Source organism: Staurois parvus, unplaced genomic scaffold (genome assembly GCF_062004578.1).
Source record: "Staurois parvus isolate SC_StPar_1 unplaced genomic scaffold, SC_StPar_1.0 ptg000362l, whole genome shotgun sequence".
Taxonomy (NCBI): domain Eukaryota; kingdom Metazoa; phylum Chordata; class Amphibia; order Anura; family Ranidae; genus Staurois; species Staurois parvus.
In genome coordinates this window covers 5300138-5320367 of record NW_028318158.1, presented here as the reverse complement: position 1 = coordinate 5320367, position 20230 = coordinate 5300138, and the positions used below count along the sequence as shown (strand labels likewise).

General features: G+C 46.0%; 1 protein-coding gene across 8 annotated transcripts in view; it reads left to right on the top strand.

The window, feature by feature from the left end:
- The first annotated feature begins 6019 nt into the window (after window positions 1-6019).
- TAF1A (TATA-box binding protein associated factor, RNA polymerase I subunit A) overlaps window positions 6020-20230 on the top strand; it is a 53080-nt gene continuing 38869 nt past the window's right edge. Inside the window, exons 1-5 of one of the 8 annotated variants that reach the window (XM_089685049.1) lie at window positions 8852-8911; window positions 12160-12264; window positions 15837-15911; window positions 16032-16198; window positions 16599-16712. In XM_089685049.1, the coding sequence (XP_089541175.1) occupies window positions 16034-16198; window positions 16599-16712 (279 nt within the window). In that variant the 5' untranslated portion in view covers window positions 8852-8911; window positions 12160-12264; window positions 15837-15911; window positions 16032-16033. Of the gene's footprint in view, window positions 6065-8102; window positions 8122-8821; window positions 8935-9074; window positions 9094-9127; window positions 9147-12159; window positions 12265-15836; window positions 15912-16031; window positions 16199-16598; window positions 16713-20230 lie in introns of those variants that run through there. The other 7 variants (XM_089685044.1, XM_089685043.1, XM_089685048.1 and 4 more) reach the window with 7 other exon arrangements.

Below are 20230 nucleotides of genomic sequence, written 5' to 3'. Positions count from 1 at the left end.
ACACACATATTACATCTACTGCTCTTATATCATGTTATAGTGAGCTGATCTATACACCCTGGGGGGACTACAAGTACCAGCTGTACCCAGGATCCTGCCTGCTCTGCCTATAGAGTCACTGATCTCTCATTGTACTACACACATATTACATCTACTGCTCTTATATCATGTTATAGTGATCTGATCTATACAGCCTGGGGGACTACAAGTATCAGCTGCACCCGGGATCCTGCCTGCTCTGCCTATGGAGTCACTGATCTCTCATTGTACTACACACATATTACATCTACTGCTCTTATGTAATGTTTTAGTGAGCAGAGCTATACACCCTGGGAGGACTACAAGTACCAGCTGTACCCAGGATCCTGCCTGCTCTGCCTATGGAGTCACTGATCTCTCATTGTACTACACACATATTACATCTACTGCTCTTATATCATGTTATAGTGATCTGATCTATACAGCCTGGGGGACTACAAGTACCAGCTGTACCCAGGATCCTGCCTGCTCTGCCTATGGAGTCACTGATCTCTCATTGTACTACACACATATTACATCTACTGCTCTTATATCATGTTATAGTGAGCTGATCTATACAGCCTGGGGGACTACAAGTATCAGCTGCACCCGGGATCCTGCCTGCTCTGCCTATGGAGTCACTGATCTCTCATTGTACTACACACATATTACATCTACTGCTCTTATATAATATTATAGTGAGCAGACCTATACAGCCTGGGGGACTACAAGAATCAGCTGTACCCAGGATCCTGCCTGCTCTTCCTATGGAATCAGAGATCTCCATTTGTACTTTTGTACTACACACATATTGCATCTACTGCTCTTATATCATGTTATAGTGAGCAGAGCTATACAGCCTGGGAGGACTAAAGTACCAGCAGGATACTGTCTGCTCTGCCTATGGAGTTATTGATCTCTAATTGTACAACACATATTACATCTACTGCACTTATATATTATTATACAGAATTTATATAGCGCCAACAGTTTGCTCAGCACTTTACAATATAGAGACAGTACGATTACAATACATTTCAGTACAGAAGGAATAGGAAGGCCCTCCTCATGGAGCTTACAATCTAAAGAAAGGGGGAGGTGGTACAAAAGGTGATAGCTGCGGGGGATGATCTGATGGAGGTGACTCAAGTACAGTTCTTAGGTGGAGGTGGGGTAGGCTTCCCTGAATAAGTGAGTTTATTATAGTGAGCAGATATATACAGCCTGAGGGACTACAAATACCAGCTTCACCTGGGATCCTATCTGATCAGCCTATAAAGTCAGAGAGATCTTCAATTTTTCTACATACATATTACATGTATTGCTGGTATATATTATAATGAGTAGATCTATACAGCCTGGAGGACTATAAGTACCAGCTTCACTGGGGATCCTGTCTGATCAGCCTGTAGAGCCCCAAATCTCCATTTGTACAACACCAATATTAAATCTACTTCTAATATATAACATAATAGTGAGCAGATCTGTACAGCTGGGAGGACTACAAGTGAAAGCTACACCTGTGATCCTGTCTGCTCTGCCTATGGAGTCATTGATCCCTAATTGCACCACAGACATATTACATCTACTGTAGTTACAAACTGTGATAGTGAGCAGATCTGTACAGCCTGGGGGACTACAAGTACCAAATGCACTGGGTATCCTGTCTTCTCTGCCTGTAGAGCCCCAGGTCTCTGGTATCAGGATAGTGGTACTATAGGCACAATACATGTTATGTTATATAGCATTATAGTGAGCAGAGCTGTACAGTCTGGGGGACCTACAAGTGCCAGCTACACCTGTGATCATGTCTGCTCAGCCCATAGAACCTCGGGTCAACAATATAAGGCTAAATGTACTCCAGACCAGGGGCCCGGGGTCAGTAGGGGGCCCCATGAGATGCCCCTGGTGCCTTTTTCATAAGCTTTTTTGAGTTTGGGCAAGGACACAGGGGCCCCATGATCCCCTATTGCCCGGGGGCCCCATGAGTTGTCAGTCCGCCCCTGGACACATTACACCTACTTCTGTTATATAACATGACAAGGTCATAGATATCAGGATAATGGTACTACAGACACAGAACATGTTATGTTATTAACATCATAGTGGGCATATTAGTACAGCCTGGGGGACTACAAGTATCAGCTACACTGGGGATCTTGTCTGCTCTGCTAGTAGAGCTCCAGGTCACATATCTCAGGCTAATAGTACTACATACTGTACATATGACATATGATATAATATAGTATTATAGTGAGTAGACCTGTTCATCCAGGGGGACTACAAGTACCAGCTGCACCAGGATTCTGTAGACTGCTACAGATATAAGACATCTACTGTTCTATAACATTGTAGTTTAAGTGTGCAGATCTGTACAGCCTGGAGTTACATGCACCACGTACAATGAAGATTCTGCCCCAGGTTATTGATCTCCAGCTAATTGTAGTGCAGACAAGACATGTGACATTGACTGTTATAGAACAATGTACTCATAGTAAATACATCTGTACAGCCTGGGGGACTGCAAGTGCCAGCTGCACTGATAATTCTGTCTCCTCTACCAATAGAATCTCAGGTCCCAGATTCCAGACTAAAACTCAACACACACATTACAATCTGATTGTACAATCTCCTTTAGGTCTACCAACAACTATGTAGTATACATTGAATGGATAGGTCAGGTAGGTTCTCATATTACATCATTTTGGTAAATCTAAAGTTAATTGTACCACATATGGTGACCCTAAGGACGCATGTCAATGGTCTTTTGTTCATTTATAACAGGTTTTGTGTTCCCTTACAAGTCTATGAAAATGTACATCTGCTTGAGACAGCTCAGAAGGAGGTCATGGGAGGTACTTGTCATTCTCATTGCTCCCAGAAGAGTCTCAAGACAGGATGATAGCAATACGGACCAGATCTATTACATCTATTATTATACATCTTGCCAGCCCGGGAGACTACAGGTGTCAGCTGTACTGGGGGTCTCATCTCCTCAGCAGCCTTGCTAGAGAGCATAGATTTCAGATTTATGGTGCCCAGAGACCAGAGACATGACATCTATTACAGACATTGTGTTCATTTCAAGCAGATATGTACAGCCTGGGGGACTACAAGTGTCAGCTGCACTGCGGTCTCTGTCTCTTCTGCATCTTGGCAGATCTTATATCTGCTACTACATAACATTATATTTATAGAAGCAGACTTGTGCAGCCTGTGGGGAACCACAAGTAACCGCTTCCCTGGGGTGTCTACCTCCACTGCCGCCTGGCTGGACAGGCCCATCAGGTTTATGGGCGGCATGAGATAATACATCTTTATATCACCCAGATCTGTATAGCCTGGGGGACTACAAGTGCCAGCTCCCCTGTTGCTTCTACTATCTCACCAAGAGGCCACAGACCAATGATCCTCACATGAGAGCCTACATCCACTATTTACATAGAATGTATGTATCAGGCTAAACTAATTGCAGATTCTTGGATCAGATAAAGCTTTAGTGGATATATTAAGGGCAATCTACATTTTTTGACTTTTTTTTATAAGCAGTTCAAAGTCACAATATAGATTAAATTCATTACCAAATAATATTAGATTGTGTAAGAAAATAACTTTTTGGCTGCTCTGAGCTCCAGAATGTCACTCATAGCCTCATCAAAGATGACATGAAGTCTGTCTGCCAGCTGCATTGTGGGTGTTTGGATTCAATAATATGGTCCCTACATGAATTTACAGTGCTCAGCATAAATGAGTACACCCCTTTTGAAAAGTAAGATTTTAATCAATATCTCAATGAACACAGGAACAATATCCAACATTTTGACAAAACTGAGTTTTATAGAACATTTGTTTCGCTCATTACAAGAAAGTAAGGTTAATATTATAACTTGGATTACAAAATCTTCAGTTTTACTCAAATTAGTTGATGCAAAAATGCATAATACACCCCACAACAAAAACTGCTACATCTAGTATTTGTATGACCTCCATGATTTGTAAGGACAGCACGGAGTCTTCTAGGCATGGAATGAACAAGTTGGCGACATATTGCAACATTTATCTTTTTCCATTCTTCAAGAACGACCTTCTTTAGAGCCTGGATGCTGGATGGAGAGAGATGCTCAACTTGTCTCTTCAGAATTCCCCATAGATGTTCGATTGGATTCAGATCAGGAGACCTACTTGGCCACTGAATTACTTTCACCCTATTCTTCTTCAGAAATGCAACAGTGGGCTTTGGATCACTTTCATGTTGGAAAAGTGCACGCCGACCAAGGGCACGGAGTGATGGTAGCATCTTCTCTTTCAATATAGAACAGTACATCATGAGTATCAGGGGCGTATCTGCCATGAGCCAAACAAGGCGTTTGCCTTGGGTGGCATCTTTTCAGGGGGACAGCAGCGCCCCCCAGACAGAAGGGACACTATGTGTGTCAGCGGCAGGGCCGCCATGGGTGGGGGTTCAGCCAAGCTGACACAAGCCAAGCCAGTACCATGCTTGAATTCACTGAGCTCCTGAGAGCGACCCATTCTTTCACAAATGTTTGTAGAAGCAGTCTGCATGCCTAGGGGCTTGATTATGTACATCTGTGGTCATGGAGGGGATTGGAACACCTGAATCCAATGATTTGGAGGGCTGGCCCAATACTTTCAGCAATATAATGTATATATATATAATTTCTCTCTCTATTACATATAGTCTGAAATCCCAACGCCCAGTTCTGCTTTCACTAAAAACCAATATATTATGTTTATTTGGCGTTTTAAAGACATTGCTAAAGAAAATTCAAAGATCCAGGCTGAGCCAAGCACAAGAAGGCCGCTGTGCCTTGAAGTGGTAGCAAACAATTCGACCTATAGGTAGGCCTATAATAAAGCTCATCTGTAGGTAAAATGATTATCTCCTACATGAGAAACATTTAGCTCGTTTTAATATTCCCGTGAAGGATTGGTATACCCGTGCCGTTCCTTCAGAGCACTGTGCCGTGGCCCGGGACCCCGAACATTCGTGGGAGTGACGTCATCGCGGCTCAGCCAAAGTTCCTTAACCTGTACCCCATAGTGCCCCATCCTTGGTGTCAGTGGGGGGAGGAATTGTGCCCCATCCTTGGTGTCAGTGGGGGGAGGAATTGTGCCGCATCCTTGGTGTCAGTGGGGGGAGGAATTGTGCCCCATCCTTGGTGTCAGTGGGGGGAGGAATTGTGCCCCATCCTTGGTGTCAGTGGGGGGAGGAATTGTGCCCCATCCTTGGTGTCAGTGGGGGGAGGAATAGTGCCCCATCCTTGGTGTCAGTGGGGGGAGGAATAGTGCCCCATCCTTGGTGTCAGTGGGGGGAGGAATAGTGCCCCATCCCTGGTGTCAGTGGGGGGAGGAATAGTGCCCCATCCTTGGTGTCAGTGGGGGGAGGAATAGTGCCCCATCCCTGGTGTCAGTGGGGGGAGGAATAGTGCCCCATCCTTGGTGTCAGTGGGGGGAGGAATTGTGCCCCATCCTTGGTGTCAGTGGGGGGAGGAATTGTGCCCCATCCTTGGTGTCAGTGGGGGGAGGAATTGTGCCCCATCCTTGGTGTCAGTGGCGGGAGGAATTGTTCCCCACCCTGGTGATGGGTTAGGGTTCCCCCTGGTGATGGGTGATATGTTCCTGTACATGGAGCTCTGATGTGAGGGTTCCCCCTGGTGATGGGTTAGGGTTCCCCCTGGTGATGGGTGATATGTTCCTGTACATGGAGCTCTGATGTGAGGGTTCCCCCTGGTGATGGGTTAGGGTTCCCCCCAGTGATGGGTGAGGTGTTCCTGTACAGGGAGCTCTGATGTGAGGGTTCCCCCTGGTGATGGATGAGGTGTTCCTGTACAGGGAGCTCTGATGTGAGGGTTCCCCCTGGTGATGGGTGAGGTGTTCCTGTACAGGAAGTTCTGATGTGAGGGTTCCCCCTGGTGATGGGTTAGGGTTTCCCCTGGTGATGGGTGAGGTGTTCCTGTACAGGGAGCTCTGATGTGAGGGTTCCCCCTGGTGATGGATGAGGTGTTCCTGTACAGGGAGCTCTGATGTGAGGGTTCCCCCTGGTGATGGGTGAGGTGTTCCTGTACAGGGAGTTCTGATGTGAGGGTTCTCCCTGGTGATGGGTTAGGGTTTCCCCTGGTGATGGGTGAGGTGTTCCTGTACAGGGAGCTCTGATGTGAGGGTTCCCCCTAGTGATGGGTGAGGTGTTCCTGTACAGAGAGCTCTGATGTGAGGGTTCCCCCTGGTGATGGGTGAGGTGTTCCTGTACAGAGAGCTCTGATGTGAGGGTTCCCCCTGGTGATGGGTGAGGTGTTCCTGTACAGGGAGCTCTGATGTGAGGGTTCCCCCTGGTGATGGGTGAGGTGTCCCTGTACAGGGAGCTCCGATGTGAGGGTTCCCCCTGGTGATGGGTGAGGTGTTCCTGTACAGGGAGCTCCGATGTGAGGGTTCCCCCTGGTGATGGGTTAGGTGTCCCTGTACAGGGAGCTCCGATGTGAGGGTTCCCCCCGGTGATGGGTGAGGTGTCCCTGTACAGGGAGCTCCGATGTGAGGGTTCCCCCCGGTGATGGGTGAGGTGTCCCTGTACATGGAGCTCTGATGTGAGGGTTCCCCCCGGTGATGGGTGAGGTGTTCCTGTACAGGGAGCTCTGATGTGAGGGTTCCCCCCGGTGATGGGTGAGGTGTTCCTGTACAGGGAGCTCTGATGTGAGGGTTCCCCCTGGTGATGGGTTAGGGTTCCCCCTGGTGATGGGTGAGGTGTTCCTGTACAGGGAGCTCTGATGTGAGGGTTCCCCCTGGTGATGGGTGAGGTGTCCCTGTACAGGGAGCTCCGATGTGAGGGTTCCCCCTGGTGATGGGTGAGGTGTTCCTGTACAGGGAGCTCTGATGTGAGGGTTCCCCCTGGTGATGGGTTAGGGTTCCCCCTGGTGATGGGTGAGGTGTTCCTGTACAGGGAGCTCTGATGTGAGGGTTCCCCCTGGTGATGGGTGAGGTGTTCCCGTACAGGGAGCCCTGATGTGAGGGTTCCCCCCTGGTGATGGGTGAGGTGTTCCCGTACAGGGAGCTCTGATGTGAGGGTTCCCCCCTGGTGATGGGTGAGGTGTTCCCGTACAGGGAGCTCTGATGTGAGGGTTCCCCCTGGTGATGGGTGAGGTGTTCCCGTACAGGGAGCTCTGATGTGAGGGTTCCCCCCGGTGATGGGTGAGGTGTTCCTGTACAGGGAGCTCTGATGTGAGGGTTCCCCCCGGTGATGGGTGAGGTGTTCCCGTACAGAGAGCCCTGATGTGAGGGTTCCCCCCTGGTGATGGGTGAGGTGTTCCCGTACAGGGAGCTCTGATGTGAGGGTTCCCCCCTGGTGATGGGTGAGGTGTTCCCGTACAGGGAGCTCTGATGTGAGGGTTCCCCCTGGTGATGGGTGAGGTGTTCCCGTACAGGGAGCTCTGATGTGAGGGTTCCCCCTGGTGATGGGTGAGGTGTTCCCGTACAGGGAGCTCTGATGTGAGGGTTCCCCCCGGTGATGGGTGAGGTGTTCCCGTACAGGGAGCTCTGATGTGAGGGTTCCCCCTGGTGATGGGTGAGGTGTTCCCGTACAGGGAGCTCTGATGTGAGGGTTCCCCCTGGTGATGGGTGAGGTGTTCCCGCACAGGGAGCTCTGATGTGAGGGTTCCCCCTGGTGATGGGTGAGGTGTTCCCGTACAGGGAGCTCTGATGTGAGGGTTCCCCCCGGTGATGGGTGAGGTGTTCCCGTACAGGGAGCTCTGATGTGAGGGTTCCCCCCGGTGATGGGTGAGGTGTTCCCGTACAGGGAGCTCTGATGTGAGGGTTCCCCCTGGTGATGGGTGAGGTGTTCCCGTACAGGGAGCTCTGATGTGAGGGTTCCCCCCGGTGATGGGTGAGGTGTTCCCGTACAGGGAGCTCTGATGTGAGGGTTCCCCCCGGTGATGGGTGAGGTGTTCCCGTACAGGGAGCTCTGATGTGAGGGTTCCCCCTGGTGATGGGTGAGGTGTTCCTGTACAGGGAGCTCTGATGTGAGGGTTCCCCCCGGTGATGGGTGAGGTGTTCCTGTACAGGGAGCTCTGATGTGAGGGTTCCCCCCGGTGATGGGTGAGGTGTTCCCGTACAGGGAGCTCTGATGTGAATCTATTTAAGCAGAAAAGGAATGCAGAGCGAGTTGCAGTTAGTTTGTGGTGTTTAGTTGATGTGTGCAGGTAGGTGTGATCCTGATAAGGGACATCAGATGACCACCATCCTCAGAGTGTGGAACTACAGGGCCCAGCATTCCCACAGTAGCTTTCCGCCTTGGAGGAATTGTCCTATGTTGTGCTATGCATGCTATCCATTATAGACCTCCTGGACCATTTTTTTTAGTATTGGTTAGAGAGGGGAAGAGGCAGATGTTCTCTCAGACATTTATTTGTGTCGCGGCTCAGCCAAAGTTCCTTAACCTGGAAGACCAGGCGATAATGGAAGCCACAGGGAGCCAAGACAGCACTCCACTGGAGGGCTTTGTTTCAAGCTAAGTCCTTCATAATGTGCTACTGTGCAATGCATACTACTAGCTCATTAGGCCTTTACCTTGCAGGGTTTACTTCATTTTGTGTGGTTTACTAAGGCTGTGTCGGCCAAGCAATATTCAGGCTCTGTTGCTTCCCGAGTTCTGCCAGCCTCAAGATGGCCGCTACACTTTCTAATTGAGTTGTTTCTTCCAGCCATAAGATGGCTACAGCTCTTCTTGACTGGTCGATCTAGATGAATACCGCCCCTTCTAGCTAGGGGCGGGACGGGAGCCAATCATAGGATGTTTTTCTCCCTGTAGACCGGAAGCAGCATGGAGCATGGCTGAGAGAGTTCCTCCCGGTGATGGGCGAGGTGTTCCTGTACAGGGAGCTCTGATGTGAGGGTTCCCCCTGGTGATGGGTGAGGTGTTCCTGTACAGGGAGCTCTGATGTGAGGGTTCCCCCTGGTGATGGGTGAGGTGTCCCTGTACAGGGAGCTCTGATGTGAGGGTTCCCCCTGGTGATGGGTGAGGTGTTCCTGTACAGGGAGCTCTGATGTGAGGGTTCCCCCTGGTGATGGGTGAGGTGTCCCTGTACAGGGAGCTCTGATGTGAGGGTTCCCCCTGGTGATGGGTGAGGTGTCCCTGTACAGGGAGCTTTGATGTGAGGGTTCCCCCTGGTGATGGGTGAGGTGTCCCTGTACAGGGAGCTCTGATGTGAGGGTTCTCTCAGACATTTATTTGTGTCTGTGACCCCCCCCCCCCCCCCATAGGGAGATTTTCCATCACTTCCTGGCCCTGTGACACCAGCACAATAACTAGGAAGTTCAGGTGTCACCAGGACAGGAAGGGGCAGACTGCAATACAAACGTTGTCAGATATTCTATCATTCTGTTCCCGTAGAGCTTTTTTTTTTTCTTCTTTTTTACTTGCCGTTGGGATGAAATGGGAGGAGCTATCTTTGGCACTCTCAGTGGAATGTCACATGAGGGCCAATGAACCTACAATTGTCTTTGGAGTACCCAGAGGAAACCCACACAAGCACAGGGAGAACATGCAGACTCCATGCAGATAGTGCTCTGGCCAGTGCTGCAAGGCAGAAGCTCTAACCACTAGGTCACGGTGCTAACCCTTCCCCACAATGTGTCCCCGATGGAGAGATTTCCTGTCCAGGCAGGAAGAGAGGTAAATCTTTCCAATGGGAACTCAGATGACTGTAGAGGGAAGGTGTGGTGTGCCGGATCTTATAGCAGAGGGTGTTCAGTCCGGTCCTAAGCAGCTCATCTGGGACTGGTGTCTGATGGTTGGCTGTCACAGTACCTCCAGTGTCTGCATATGTGGTGCACCCTGACTTCATGGATCATGTTGTGCACATGCCGGATTATATCCTTTCAGCTATGGCTGGTTGTGCACATGACACTTTGAGGCACGTGTTGGCGTGCGTTCCTTGCCACACTGGGGGCGCCTGCAGGCCAAGGAGGGTATTTAGGGTTAGTTTACATGTATAGCTGTCATTGACACCACCACTCCCCCTCCTCCCCCCAAATCAACTCACGGTGGATCACTTTTCATAGGCATTTGACAGTAGGCTTGAGGGCAACTTGTTGCCTCTTCACCATCTGTATTAACCATTGAAAGCCTGCAGCACTGCACAAACGTGCCATTGAAGAGTGGTTGTGGTGCAGCCCCAGTTACACAAATGGGGTGCATTTGGTGGTGGTCCTAGCAGTGTGCACTCACGTGGCCTCTGGCCATGTTTTCTTGCAGCTCAGCAGTTGGGGTACGCCCACTCTTCAACCTAAGGTGACCAATTTTTTTAAATGTTTTTTTTTTTTTTTTGGTTCTCCAGTCTTGGTAGCCCTCCAGATACGCACCAGCCTCCTGGGATATCCATGTTGGATATCTCGGGGACATAGACACTGCGTTGGGAGAGGAGAACCTGGCGTGGTATCTTTGAGGGCAGGCTACAGGAACGTGGATCAGACAGCCAATACGATGATGTAGGAGAGGAAGATGGTGTCATGGAACGTGGTGTGCAGTAGATCCACTGCGGATTCCTACAGCTCTGGATTCTCTGGTTGGGAGAGAGTTATGGAGCACAACCCGGTGTACAAGCTAAGAGGGGATGGGGAAAAAACTGAAGAAGGGGAGGACGTTCTTCTTCAGGACTGGGACTTCTTGCCACATGCCTGGTTTGTGAGATTGCTGATTTCTGCTTTGCCTGTTACTGACCCAGATTGTCTGACTACCTGTGTTCCCTGTCCTATTGCTGACTCTGCTGGTTCCTGATGACTCTTGCCTGCCTTGACCTCTGCCTGAATCCTGGGCTTTTGTAGTGTCTGTCTCTGCATCACAGCCACCCCTTTCCTGGGTCCCTGAGGACTGGGACTTGGTGACATTTTGCAGCACAGTCGTCCATGGGACACAAGCATCACTGGCCTGTCACTATTTGTGGGGTGCTTTGTTGAAGACCAAGGTGCCACTTAGATTTGAAGTGAGCCCATGTCACATGCCTGGGGTGAAGCACATAACATTGGCTGCCTGCTTGAGTAGGGACTGAGTGTACAAGGAGGAAAGTGCCAAAAGCAGAATGTACGGAGCCCAGATTTCATTTTATTCAGACTCTTGTATCATAAACAAACCAGCACGTTGTGGGGGTTCAAGGGGTCCCCCTTCATCAGGGCTTGGTACGGTGTATTTGTGCTGAACTAAAAACATTGGTGAGATCCTGAGGAGTAATTCGTACAACCACTCGAATGAAGATTGTACTGGTCTGACAACATTGAACAGTACCAAGCTCTGGTGAATGGGGCCCTTTGAGCCACCAAAACGTGATGGACTTTTTGCTGCAAAGGTCTATCTGGGCTGTAGAAACCTGACAGAGACTGTAACCCTTCCCCGCTCTATCCAAAAGTGAAAAGGTTTAGCTGGATTTGGGCGTAGTAATCCAGTACTGGGATAGACATGTGTTTTCACAGTCTGGACATTAGACTTCACTGGGTACATGATTATTCAATGTCAGTGATTTAAAGTAGGTGTAAATGCTTAACTAAAAGACATCTTGGTCTGCTAAAACTTTCTGTATTCCAAACAATTTCCACGTTTAGCTTTAATTGTGAACTCCTGGCAGATATAAAGGACGCAGATGAATGCAGCTCTATAATCAGTCATTCCTTTTTTTTTTTTTTACAGCAGTGCTCAAACTGGGGGAGGGAGGGGCAGAAGTGGGAGCCAACAAGGTGTGTTGTAATGCAAATGTGTTAATAAAGAACATGTTAATAGGAGGAAAGAGCAGAGTAAACAGAGGGATAAACTCATCCATTTGCTGCTCCACCTTTCAATGCAACAGCAGAGAGGCCGGCACCGTATTCCTGGGTCACCCACCTGGCTGGGCTCTATGATAAGCATGTGTAAATCTCAGGACTGGATGGACAGGAATGCATATTCTTTGGCAGGCAAAAGAGAACCCATACATGGATTTTATCTGTGTATTTGTTTGCCTGAATTTAGGTTTTAACTCTCCAGTACCTAACCAGAACTGAAGTATTAATTTTTGTGGACTGAGTCTATATCGAACTTTAGATTTGTAGAAACTATCTATAAAACTAAATCAGAGCAAGATTATAATTTTTTGTTTTTAATTTCAGATCTGGAAAATGACAGCGACCATTCAGATGAAGGGGTGGAAGAGGAGGCAGAACAAGATGAAGATTATGGGATTTGTCTTCCAAGGAGGTCAAAAAGAGAAAAAGGTAATTAAAACCTTTAGGCTGGGTTCGTTGTCACACTGCAGAAACCCTTGTGTTAGCTCAGTGTACGGGAACGTGTGCTTACTGGTACTCCAGTGCAGTGTTTCTCAACCTTTTTTTGGTCAGGGCACCCTTTAAAATTATAGACAGTTCCGAGGCACCTTTTAAAAGGGCACCCCATTCTAATATGTGAAAAACTATTCTAATAGTTTTATAGAACACCGCAATATCCACACATGTAGGACACCCAACATTAGAGGGGATTTATTCTTCCAAAGCAAATACACTTTTGCACACTGGTACCAACTAGTATTCCAATGTTTCTCTTCTCCCTCAGTTTTTATCCATCACTGAGGTAATGTGACCCCAACACTGATGAAAAGGGGCAGGGAAGGGTCAAACTAGGATGCTGTGCAGGCAGTTGACATCCTCCTCATCTACTGATGATGCCATTGATAAACAAACAATGCAGCACTAGAAGCCATAAAGGAATACAAATGCATATAAATGACAGTATCAGACGTGTCAATTGTATATAAATGACAGTGTCAGATGAAAACATTGCAGTGACTAAAGTCCACCAGTAGACTGTGCAGAACAAAGCAGAAAATCCGTGACTCCTGTGATGGTGGAAGTGAGTATAGATTTGCACTAACCAGATAGATGAAATGCTTGCATATGGAGTATATAAGACCTACTCCTGGTTCTCTGGATGTGGATCACTGGAATAGGTAGTGGTCATCTATGCTGCAGCCACCAGGTGTCATACATCAGGGATCCATAGAGGGCCTCCGGAAATACAAATCTCAGCCACCAGAGGGGGTTTTCATCCCAGACATCAGACTTCAGATAAGCAGGAGTCAGGCAAACCTTCAAGGAGTAGGGGCTCCCATACACTAAAGAGCCCCAGACAAAGCCTCTGATAGTGTAGTAACTTTTAATAATGGTGATGCACATAAATAAGAAATACACTTACATAGAGATTTTCCAAAATGGCCGCCGGATGTCTTTAACAAGCCATGCGGTGCAGTGTACCAGTAAACCAGTAGGGGGCACCTCCCTGACATGTTTAGTGTACAGGACACGTCTCTGATGATGTCATTGGTTGTCAGGACTCCAGTGGCTAGAAGGTCATAATGGTGCACAATGAAACCTGTGGCTTTGTATAACTAAAAGGCAGGCTTGTCCACCCGCTGGCTTGTATATAAGTTTTGGTTGATTTTTAGACATCAGGCACCCATGATGAAACCTCAAGGCACCCCAGGGTGCCTGGGCACCCTGGTTGAGAAAGGCTGCTCCAGCGCACCATGGCTTTGGACATGCATTGCAGAACACTACAATGAATGGTACAACGCTACTGCTGTGCACTGCATTACAGAAAAAAAAAATTAAAGTGCATGCATCTTATATGGTGTTAGACAGCCAATTCAAATGGACTATGCTAAACAACACGCATTAATGCACATATGTTAATGCGTTGAAAAAGTGTGAACCCAATATCTGTTTTATTTTTAGCAAATTATACTTCTCACGCACTTATACCCTTTCTCCTTGTTTCCCTGCCTTTTTGTTCTTCTGTCTGCACTTCTTGAAATACAGTGCCTTGGAAAAGTATTCATACCCCTTGAAATTTTCCACATTTTGTCATGTTACAACCAAGAACATAAATGTATTTTATTGGGATTTTATGCGATAGACCAACACAAAGAGGCACATAATTGTGAAGTGGAAGGAAAATGATAAATGGTTTGAAAAAATTTGAAGAAATAATTATCTGGAATGTGTGGTGTGCATTTGTATTCAGCCCCCCGGAGTCAATACTTTATAGAACCACCTTTCACTGCAATTACAGCTGCAAGTCTTTTTGGTGATGTCTCTACCAGCTTTGCACATCTAGAGACATTTTTGCCCATTCTTCTTTGCAAAATAGCTTGTCCTTTCAGTTTAGGTGGACGGCCATGTCTTGGTAGGTTTGCAGTTGTGCCATACTCTTTCCATTTTCTGATGATGGATTGAACAGTGCTCCGTGAGATGTTCAAAGCTTGGGATATTTTTTTTTATAACCTAACCCTGCTTTAAACTTATCCACAACTTTATCCCTGACCTGTCTGGTGTGTTACTTGGCCTTCATGATGCTGTTTTTCACTAATGTTCTCTAACAAACCTCTGAGGGCTTTACAGAACAGCCGTATTTATACTGAGATTAAATTGCACAGAAGTGGAGTCTATTTACTAATTAGGTGACTTCTGAAGGCAATTGGTTCCACTACATTTTAGTTGGGTATCAGAGTAAATGGGCTCTATACAAATACACGCCAGACTTTTTAGATATCTATTTGTAGAAATTTTTAAAAACCATTTATCATTTTCCTTCCACTTCACAATTATGTGCCACTTTTGTATTGGTCTATCACATAAAATCCTAATAAAATACATTTGTTTTTGGTTATAATACAAAATGTGGAAAATTTCAAGGGGTATGAATACTTTTTCAAGGAAGTGTGTGTGTATGTGTGTATATGTATGTGTGATATATCAAAATAATTTAATCCAGATATATAGACGTAACAACCACTATTGTGCTCTATTTCATTGCCCAGTTGTGTCAACATGCCATGCTAACAGGAAGGGAGAGAGAAGAATTACTTCATAAGTGTGTTACTGCTCCTACATTATCCAGTCTCAGAATAAGGCTGTTCATAAACCATTGCCAGCGGTTTGGACATTAATGGCTGTGTGTTGAGTTATTTTGAGGGGACAGCACATTTACACTGTTATACAAGCTGTACACTCACTACATCACATTGTAGCAAAGTATCATTTCTTCAGTGTTGTCACATGAAAAGATAGAATAAAATATTTTCAAAAATGTGAGGGGTGTACTCATTTCTGTGAAATTGTGTGTATTTTTTTTTTTTTCTGTGTTGGATAGATTATGTAACGGTTCAAAGACCATTTGTGGTTTTTTTTTTTTTTGGGGGTTTTTTTTTTTTTGCGCAGTTTACTCCCGTTTTTGGGAAATTTCCCTTTAGTTCTTGTCCCAGAGATGCACCAGAAAATGAGAAAAAAAAAATCTCTCTCTTCCCACTTAGTCAAATGTCACAGGAACAAGTGTTGGATGGTTTCTCTTCTTCTTTTGTTCTGGTGATGGCTGTATAATTTTGGATTTCCCCTCATTTTGTTGATGACAAAGGCCACCTGGTCAATGAGAGGGTAAATCGTCATAGTGAAAACCCGCAACTTTTGTCCTGAAGGGGCAAATCAACAAATTTAAATCTAATCCAATTTAGCCAGATTTTACAAAGCTCCTCGCACATGGAGTAAGTAGTTTTGCTTGTGTACAATGGTTTGGTGCCCAGCCTGCTGGCACTTTCTTTGCGGCCCCTGCAGACAGTAGCCTGTTTTTCCCTATTACCCTCTAATAGCAGCAATCTCATGTAATGTGTTAACAGTCTGGGACTGTTTGCTGAAGCATGTACTTGGTCTACAACAACTTCTTTAGCATGCCTGTACTCTCTGACCATCACTTGTGGCATGGTTGTAGCCTCTGACCATCTCCTCTTGCATGTCTACAGACTCTGACGGCCTCCACATCAGGAAAATTGACCACCACTAATATAGCGCCTTGTGCCCAAAGCTATTAGATATTGGTGAGCTGATTTCATGCTGACTAGTTGATTTGCATTTTTAGTTTAGGTCGAGCTGATGATTTCTCCTGATTTGCTCTACTAACGCATTTTTCTTTTCTTTTTTTTTTTTTTTTTATATAGATATGCATGCTGGAGACAAAGATATTACTAAAACATCCAACATATGTTTTAATCTCATCCACGAGGCTCTGTATAAGAACCAATGGCAGAAGGCCGCTAGTCTCTTCATCTCCTATGTGCAGACTCTGGAGAGCCAAAGTCATGACGTGACGAGGAATGCTCCGGAGGTAGTTGTATTCCTATACTGCAATGTCTTCATCCTTGTATAAGGAAGAAATTATCTACATTCAGGCTTATTCAGTATAGTTGAGCAAAGTATAGTAAACAATAGCAAGCCACCAGATTATCCTTTTACTAAAGACTGATTAGTGAAACCTTGAAAATGAAATGTTTGAGATTGAAATGAAATATGTTGGCAAAAAAACCTTTTACCTTCATCTTCAGTCCCTTTCCTCTAAATATTTCATCAAGGGCCCAGCCAGTGTACACCTCCTTCAGCTTGAAAACATGCAGCAGACCTGGACCTTGTGGACAAAGGCCACAGTGTATCTCTGAAGCATTTTGTCATAATTGTACAAGATTTCTTTTTTTTTTTTTTTATTTTCTTAACACTTCTCTGTTTCACAGGTTATATGGCGGCTGGGAAATGAGATTTTATTGAACCACCCGAAGAGCATGCCTGAAGACATCAATGTATTTAATGAAACCTTTAAGAACATTGGTGTAAAGAACTACCTTCTGGTAAGGGGGTTGTATGTCCCATTTGCCATTTAGAAAGGTCTGTGTTACTCCTCTGCAACCAATCAGGTCTTAATATTTTCTAACCTGTCCTGATGCAATAATGGCTGCTATGGGCAAACTGTGTGTTGTTTTTTTTTTTTTATTTTGGATAGAGCAAGGGTGGGTTATATATAGTTTTCTTATAGAACATTAATTTACACAGTAGAACGTCATGACCTCACATGAGGCCCACCCCAACGCATTGCGTTCCTGCCCACATGACTTCAGGGGGATCGCCTAAGGAAGTCATGTGGGGCCTTGGATGATATCACGACGTACTACTAGGTAAACAAATGTGGCGATCACATTGGCAGTAAAGGTGGCACTGCACAGGATCGCCCATCTCTCTCAGTTGACACGCTGTTTACATTTGGTGCTATTGGGCACCTGATACAAGTGAGTGCAAACTTAATATGTTTCGAACACAATTAAAAAGCTTTTTTTAAAGATAAAGCACTATGTGAGGTCTGTTTGCCTGAGGTGGAGTGGTTGATGGAATGAGACTAAATGGAAGCTGTGGAGATTGTTCCGAGACCACATAGGAAATCCATATGGTCCATTGAGGGACAAAAGTCATTTATTGACCGAACATTAAATTGTGAGGTCATATACTTAAGGTGAGCAGACATCTGGTGGTGGTGGGTATTCAGGATGAAGTTGGATTAGGCACGAAAGGTGTCGCAGCATAAGATTTTCATCCACTGAAGTTTACGGACTCTTTCAAGAATATTTATATATAATATATATTTTAGCTGTGGGAGTCCGTGGCTTTCTTAATGTCACTGGTATTGATGTTTTACTGTGTACACTAAGTGCTGCACTTATTGGTTCTTTATGGTTGAGCAGGATAGATCAGTCTAGGGCGGGTGTCGGCAACCCGCGGCTCCAGAGCCGCATGCGGCTCTTTTTCACCTTGGCTGCGGCTCCGGAGCACACTGCCCACCAGGTGACAGGCAATAGGGCAGCAATGGGCAAAATACGGCCCGGCGGACCTTTTAATCCGGCCCGCGGAGCTAGGCTCCCGCTAGGCTCCTCTCACAGTCCGCCCTGAAGACCGGTGTAGCATGAAAATCTGTCTCCTATGAGGATCTGTCCCCCTCGACGTATCTGCGCATGTGCCGGAGATCGCCGATCGGCTGCTAATGCCTGAAACTGGCACATGCGCAGATACGTCGAGGGGGACAGATCCTCATAGGAGACAGATTTTCATGCTACACCGGAACGGCTTGGGAACACGGCGAGAGGAACGCGCGGAGCAAAGGTAAGTGAATTGACACAGGGGGGACTTGGGGACTTAATATGGGGGATGAATTACTATATGGGGGATGAATTACTATATGGGGGATGAATTACTATATGGGGGATGAATTACTATGGGGGATGAATTACTATATGGGGGATGAATTTTCAGTTTTAAAAATGTGGCTCTCAAAATAAATTTCAATCGTGGTTTTGGCGAGATTTGGCTCAGTTGAAAAAAAAGGTTGCCCACCACTGACCTAAGGCTATGATTGTTATTATGACGATACACTGTGGCCCTGATTAACCCTTTGCTTACTGGGCCCTTAAACCCCCTTCATGACCAGAGCGCTTTTTGCAATATATGCAGTGTCGGATTTGTTTTAAATGTTGCAATGGTTTTGCGGCTCCCAGTCTTTTTTTCCCTCTCGGAAACGGGTCCAAGTGGCTCTTTTATGTCTTAAAGGTTGCAGACCCCTGGTCTAGGGTCTGTATTTCACAGTCGTAAGCCACCGTGGTCCCACTTGGGGGTTAAATGGCACTAGAAACACAAAAGAAGATGGGGCACCTCTATGAGTCTCACTCTAGCCAAGATTTTCACATCCAAAGTGAATAGTGCTTACCTTCTCGTGTGGCCAAAACGAGAAGGTAAGCAAAAATATGTACTTTAATAAATGGGCTTGTAAAAAAGTCTCCTGAGAAAAAAAAAAAAAAAAGATACTGAGAAATGAGAATAAATCCACCTCTTTGCAGGTTTGTTGTCAAAGTATTCTCTATAGAAGGCAGGGGTCTTACTGCTGAAATTAATAAAAATAACTTCTAAGTGTACCTGTTTGGACACAAAGTAGCATACTTATATGGAAAGGCTCACTTGGGTAAATAACCATATAAATGAAATATCATGGCAAAACGGCTTTGTAAGACAGTGCTACAGGGCACACAGCCACAGGCTACGTGTAACCATGGTAGAGCAACTCCATTGGAAATCAGTTTGGGAAAACACCAGTAGGTTAAATTATCAAATTGTTTCCTTTACATGTGGGACTAGTGGAGAGATTTTCCTGCACTGGTTTGTGTCACTATCACATACCCCTCCCATATTATTATTATACAATATTTATAAAGCGCCCATAGTTCGCTCAGCGCTGTACATTACAAAGGGGGACAGAACATGTGACAGAACAACAATACAATGCAAAACATGAGGGGATCGAGGGCCCTGCTCTTTCGAGCTTTTATATATATATATATATATATATATATATATATATATAATATTGAAGACCTTATTTTCTCATAGCTGGACTCCCTGGTTTTTTTTATTTGACATTTAGGAGAATCCATAGTGGAAGAGCCACTGTTGTTGAACTCTAAGATTGCAGTACTTGGATTTACAAGTATGCAAGTAAAATAACAAGGTAATGTTCGATTCACCTTGCTAGCAACTGAAAAATTAGATCTGGATGAAGATTGCTCTCCACATGAGCCTGTGATTATAGAACTATGGAAGCTACTGACTTGTTATCCCAGGATGAGGGTGACATATTGGCAGCAAAATCCTTTAACCACTTGCCAACCGCGCTATAACCGAATGATGGCTACAGCGCGGTTGTGTAGTGCTGGGAGGGCGTCATATGATGTCCTCCCAGAATGCACCCTCCCACGCGCCGCCAGAGGCATGCACCAAGCGCTCCCCATGATCGCTGCATCCTACGGAGACAGTTGATCACATGATGAGGTAAAAGGCCAATCACAGTAGATTTTTACCTTGTGATCAGCTGTGTCCAATGACACAGCAGATCACAATGTAAATACAGTTGCTAGTTATCAGCAGCACTTTCCACATGCTGTCACAGTACTGCCTATAACCAGCAAATGACACAGAAGACATCTGCACCTGATGATCAGTGCCACCCATCAGTGCTTCCCAGAAGTGCCACACAGTAGTTTCACCCATCAGTGCCGCCCTTCAGTTCCATCAGTCAGCGCTGCCGATCAGTGCAGCATCATGCGTGCCTCCTCATCAATGCTCACCAGTGCCGCCTCATCTGTGCAGCCTATCAGTGCAGCCTATCCATGCCACCTCACCCGTGCCCATCAGTGCAGCCTCATCAACGCACATCAGTGAAGGAGAAAAATTACCTGTTTGCAAAATAATAGATAGATTTTATAATAGAAACAAAGAAAAACTTTTACATTTTTTTTTTTTTTTTGCTTTTTTTTTGTTTATAGTGCCAAAA